General features: G+C 37.3%; 1 protein-coding gene across 1 annotated transcript; it reads right to left on the reverse strand.

Annotated features, from left to right (window-relative positions):
* Positions 1–2358: 2358 nt before the first annotated feature.
* On the reverse strand, positions 2359–3740 carry PEX2_036510 (aminotransferase class I/II-fold pyridoxal phosphate-dependent enzyme; the record flags this gene model as incomplete). The annotated part of the gene is made up of 3 exons (XM_016740926.1): positions 2359–2736; positions 2785–2927; positions 2975–3740. The coding sequence occupies 3 exons, from the start codon at positions 3738–3740 to the stop codon at positions 2359–2361; spliced, it is 1287 nt and encodes a 428-aa protein (XP_016593687.1).
* Between the last annotated feature and the right edge of the window lie 1900 nt (positions 3741–5640).

Below are 5640 nucleotides of genomic sequence, written 5' to 3' on the forward strand. Positions count from 1 at the left end.
CTTAAAACTACTAAGCAGTTAGAGGTATACTTTTAGTACTTTATAAGTAAAGGGCTTCTAGATAAGGTTCGCTTTTAGGTATTTTATAATCCTAGGTATATTATATATTACTTTAATACTATTTATCTTAAAGAAGAACTACTTAAATATAACTAGTATAAAGTAAGCTTACTATATTAAATAGCGTTTTAGCGCTATACTTCTAATATATATCGCGTGCGAAGTCGTTAGCGATACCTAAAGCCGATATAGGGGCTTTAAAAATAAGAATAGGCCGGCTATAAATCGATAAAGCTATTAACTTAGTATCCGTTTACTTCTAATTTAGAATAGAATTATATTTACTATATCTAGCGAGAATATAGACTAGAGAGGTTCTATATAAATCCCCTATATAAGGAGAACGAGGATAGGATAGTTACTAAATTAGTAATAGCTCCTTATTATAGTTAGGTATTTTATAGCACTTAATACTTTATATATACTATCTTAGTTTTATATAATCTAATCAGGTTATATATATATATATAATAAATCATATAAAGTAGTATCTAATTGTCTCTTAGTAGTAGCCTACTTAAACTATTAACTCTTAGGTATTTAATAAGCCTTATACCCTAACTCTAGCTTAGTTAGATTTCTACTTTCCTTCTACCTAGTTAACCTAGTACCTAGGTACACTCTTATTTTTAAGCTACAATAACTAGTCTATTAAGCACGATTCTTATTAAAGATAATAAACTACCCCTAAGCTAACAGCCAACTAATTTATAAGTCTAAAGAAGATCTCTATATATATCTCTTAGGATCCTAATCGAACCAACTGATACTATAAGTAGTAGCATAGAACTATCACATAAACGCAAAAGGGCTAAAGGAAAACAACGTGATACTCTAGTATAGCTTTTCTAAGATACTCTGATTTCCTAAGCTAAGGATGGACCAGGATACCTATTTTAAGAAGCTACATAAGACACTTAACAAAGAAGTTAAGAGTCTCGATCAAGAAGTTAAAAAGCTACAAAGGTAAGTCCAGGAACTTCAGAGCAAGCTTCTCCTACAGGAAGAGCGGCATCAAGAGGAGCTTTCTCGAATACGCATTCTAAACTATAACATTTACTACGAGTAGCCGGATCATTGGTATACGCGGGTATACAGGCATTTGATTTATGAGGTATACGAAGAACGGCTTAATCGAGATCCATGCCCTGTATGTAGAAAAGAATTTTCGGGGTTTATCAAATGCTTTCTATTTGTAGGATAGATGTATATGTATTTTCTCATCAATATCAATGTTGTTTAACGAATCAAGATTATCACTCTATATCTTATAGTTAGTTCGAAATAAATGGAATATTCTGGTTTTCTTATAATTTCATGAGGTGGCTAGATAATGTGAGATAATTGAACTTACAAATTTAGGTATGATGATAGGGGAATGGGTATATCTTTATCGTAGAAATATGGATGGATGGATGGATGGATGGATGATTTCATTTACCCTGATCTCTCGCTGTTAGCGATGTACAGGCTGCCACGACGATGTTAAATATATGTTTGTCTTCACTGAGATTGATCCAAAACTTCCTGAACAGTGAATTTTGAGCCTCACCTGGTAAAGCCTGTGATTGTTTTCCACTTTAACCTGTGAAAAGGCTGGGGTAATTCCACTACCCCGTATGATGTGTCTCGCTTCATAGGAGACGTGGTGGTGGACTTTTAATGTTGCCGGCAATGGGATTCGAACCAGAGAACCCCAGAAGATGCCGGGTGACCAACCCCACATCTCCTGTATCAGGACCACTTTTCTCCAGGTTACAGGGCGGGCGTAAACCACTTGCCCTGTTGCCGAGCAACACGGTTAATGAGGGGGAGGGTGCTGGGATTCGAACCCAAAATTTCAAGAACTGCAGTTCTGGAAATTAATTCCTCGTTGCATATTGAACCACTTACTTTTGTCCCTTGACGAACCTAAGGCTTCAAAATAATGTATTTGGATGTTTGCTTTCGTGGGTTTCAATGTCTATATTTGGGCCAGATTTCCGTGGTCGAAGTCAAGTGGCGCGTTGCCGTGGCTTATTTTGACGATTTAGTTTCCCATTCATTGAGCAGCCGTGATACCTCCTTGAACGAGATAGGTTTCGTAAGGAACAGGTCCATTCCTTTACCCTAATAATCTTGGCCCCGGACTCCGTATCAACCGAACTCATTATCCTTTTCTTACATACCATTACGAAAATTCAGATATTTGCGATAAGAGTAACCGAAATATTATTCTGTGTCGGAATGTAGCGTGGCGATAGAAGGAGATAAATACGTCTGCCAGGGTCGAAAAATTAAATCACTGCTTATCATAATCTAGAGCCTTGACAGCAATTGGGCTTCCCTATTAGCTCGCTCGATTGCCCAGTTCATAATGACCTCGATCACCTCTTCAATCTGCTCCTTGGTGTTGTCCACGTGTATCGAAATTCGCACTCGATCCTGTCCTTTTGGAACAATAGGGTATCTCACCGGGTTGACCCAAAAATTAGATTGATGAATATGTTCGGCCAGCTCAATCGACTCAGCTGGTCTGGTAAGTAAGGGAATGATAGGCGATTGTGATCGCATAGACTTCCAGCTCTTCTCGTTTGGGACATATAAAATTCCTTTCTCATTGACAGCCGCCCACTGAGGATGACCGAGGAGGGTTTTCTGAAAGTGCCGGATATTTTCTTGGAGGCTCCGCCGGCGCTGATGAGTTTAGCTTTTTACTGGTAGATTCTGAAAGTTTTCCCAAACCTTTTCTCCATCTTCACTGGCCGAGATTTCGTAACCAGCTTTGACGGCCGCTAACGCGACAAATCCAGGGGCTGTGGAGAAGACGACACCCCGCGCATAATTGATGAGAGTGTATTTGACAATCGGGTCAGCCAGTATCACCCCTAAAAGGTTAGATTGATAATAGAGCGAGAAGAAGTGACAACTATACCTCCACTTGACCCAAAGGGTTTGCCATATGTATGCACACGAAGGCCTATTTCCTTCTCAAGTCCATGATGTGAGACGAACCCGGAGCCATTCGGTCCAAGAAGGCCGTTTGAATGTGCCTCATCTACCGAAAAGATATAATTCCTTCTTGGCAGGGTATTCTTGGCAATGTCAAGGAGTTCATGAATTGGGGTTTCATCTCCATCCATGCTATAATACGACTCCAAGGCAATGAAGACCACGTGGCTGCCATTTGCAATGCTAGGATTCTCATCGCGGATGCCTTCCAAACCATGGCGAAAAGATGCACAGTCGTTATGCGCAAACTGGATGGCCTTAGCCCGTCCAGCCCTCATTCCATCATGTATGCTTGCATGCGCATACTGATCGTACAAGATAAAGTCTCCAGGCTGTGGGATAGTTGACCAAAGTGCAACATTTGCATCAAAACCGGTGTTAAAAAACAAAGCTGACTCGGCGTTGTGGAACTGAGCGATATAACTTTCAAGGTCTTTCAGATATTGCGTGGTGCCTTCAAATATGCGAGTCGAGGTACTGCCGACAACGAAGTTTGGGTTTCTCTGGAGTTGATCTAGAAAAGATCTAGTCAATGCTCCCGATTTCGACAGCGAAAGTGTATCATTTGACCCGAAGTCTACCATTTGGGCAATGGTCGAAGGGTCGGGAGGGTTGATCAGCCTTTTGTCATGATCACGCTGATTCAATGCAGATTGAAGTTTTTGAGAAAGAATTTTACTGCCTTCCATGTTTGTTATCGGTGGATGCTGTTGTATTTCAGAGCAATGAAAGCTTTCTCAATTATGGATTGTAATGCAAGGATTTGGGGGCGTCGTGATGCCCATTTTATATCAAAAAATTATTTTAACAGATGAGATTGATGCCCACGCATACGAAGAAAAATGCAGAAGACTGGCTACGCATATCCTGGATCTTTCCTACCAAAATGATCAATCTGGCAAGATTCTAACCAACCGGAAAGAATTTCAAAACTCTCCTATGCAGCCCGATGAAAGCAGTTGATCTCTGTCTGTCTTTATTATGTCGAGGATCGTTGTCAGGACCAAATCAGGCTGTGAAGCTCAGTACGTATACTAATTGGGAGTGCTGTGGGGCCAACAGTGTACTTGATTAGCTTTCGGATATGACTTCTACTTTTGGAGAAGCCTACTTTTTGCTCTGTGTAACATATCCAATGCTGCCTAGTCTTGAAGAGAACTGAGTGGCAACTTGGAACGGATCCGTTGGCTGCTTTACCACATACATAGCAGCTAGTACGGCGACCACTCACGCCATTTCAAACAGCACCGATCCGTATCTGTCAACAGATGATGTCACCTGGGCAATATCTGCCATTATATGCGGAAATGGGACGCGTTACGCAGCCTGGGACCTCACGACTATTCACACGTTATTGGTCGTTCCCATGATAGTTGCCCCTGTGTACAAGTGAGCCACGGCTTTCTTCGCTCTATAGCTGCGGCGATCTCTTACATTCTTGTTGATGTCTACGATGGTAGACGATGGTATACAATATGTAAATTGTTATAGAGTTTCTGTACAAACTAGGAAAGATGACTGACTATATAGTTAGTAACTATAGGATGGCGAGCCTATGGCATCTAAGAGATAATAAACACCCCCTATAATCAATGCTATATAAATCGTTTAAAAAGAATCCCCCTATAGTCCTTTCCTATATAAAAAATAAAGCTATTTAGCTTCTAAAAAACCTTTCTTTAGGTATTAGGATATAGTCCTAATTAATCAATAAATCGCTGGAACGCTATTACTCCTAAAGGCTTTATAAAACTATTAGCGGCTTATTCCTATATAGGAATATATTTAAGTATTACTAAGCCTAATAAGACTTCCTATTATAGGAAATAGTATTATATAGTAATATACTTAGTTCTTATATAGTATTCTAGGTTCTTAATAAGTATAATAGTACTAGTATTATCGGTATAGATAATAACTAGCTTTTATAATAAGCTATAATCTTATATCCTTAATTTATTAAGTAGTAAGATTAACTAATATACTTCTTATATAGCTAATATCTATATAATATACTTAGACTTAGTTAATAAGAGAGTAATATAAGCTTACTTCTTTAATACTTAAGAAATAGGCCTACTAGTAAGGTAAAAGATAAAGCTAGAAGTAGAGATCCTATTAGTAGAGTAAGGACTAATATAGTTAGTATTATAATAACTATATAAAGTAGATTAGTAATTACTTTTAAACTAAATATAATAATTAATTATATCTAAAAGGTAGTAGAATAGATATTTAAGAGTTTATTTATATTATTAGCTAAGATTTCTAATATACTTAATAAGCTAGATAATAGTATAAGAGATATTACTATAGGTACTAATTATTAACTAAATAATTTTATTAACTTATTCTTAGTATAACTTATATTTAATAGGTATAGCTTACTCTATTATAGGAATAAGTAGTTCTTTTTTATTAAAAAGAGTTAAAACTAGCTTACTATACTATATATTATATTAGTAGAGTATTATAGTAATAAACTTCTTTTATAAGAGTTTAATTAAGTATCCTTTCTAGATAATCTTAATANTTTATTAAAAAGAGTTAAAACTAGCTTACTATACTATATATTATATTAGTAGAGTA

This window comes from Penicillium expansum (genome assembly GCF_000769745.1).
Source record: "Penicillium expansum strain MD-8 chromosome Unknown contig110, whole genome shotgun sequence".
Classification (NCBI taxonomy): Eukaryota; Fungi; Ascomycota; class Eurotiomycetes; order Eurotiales; family Aspergillaceae; genus Penicillium; species Penicillium expansum.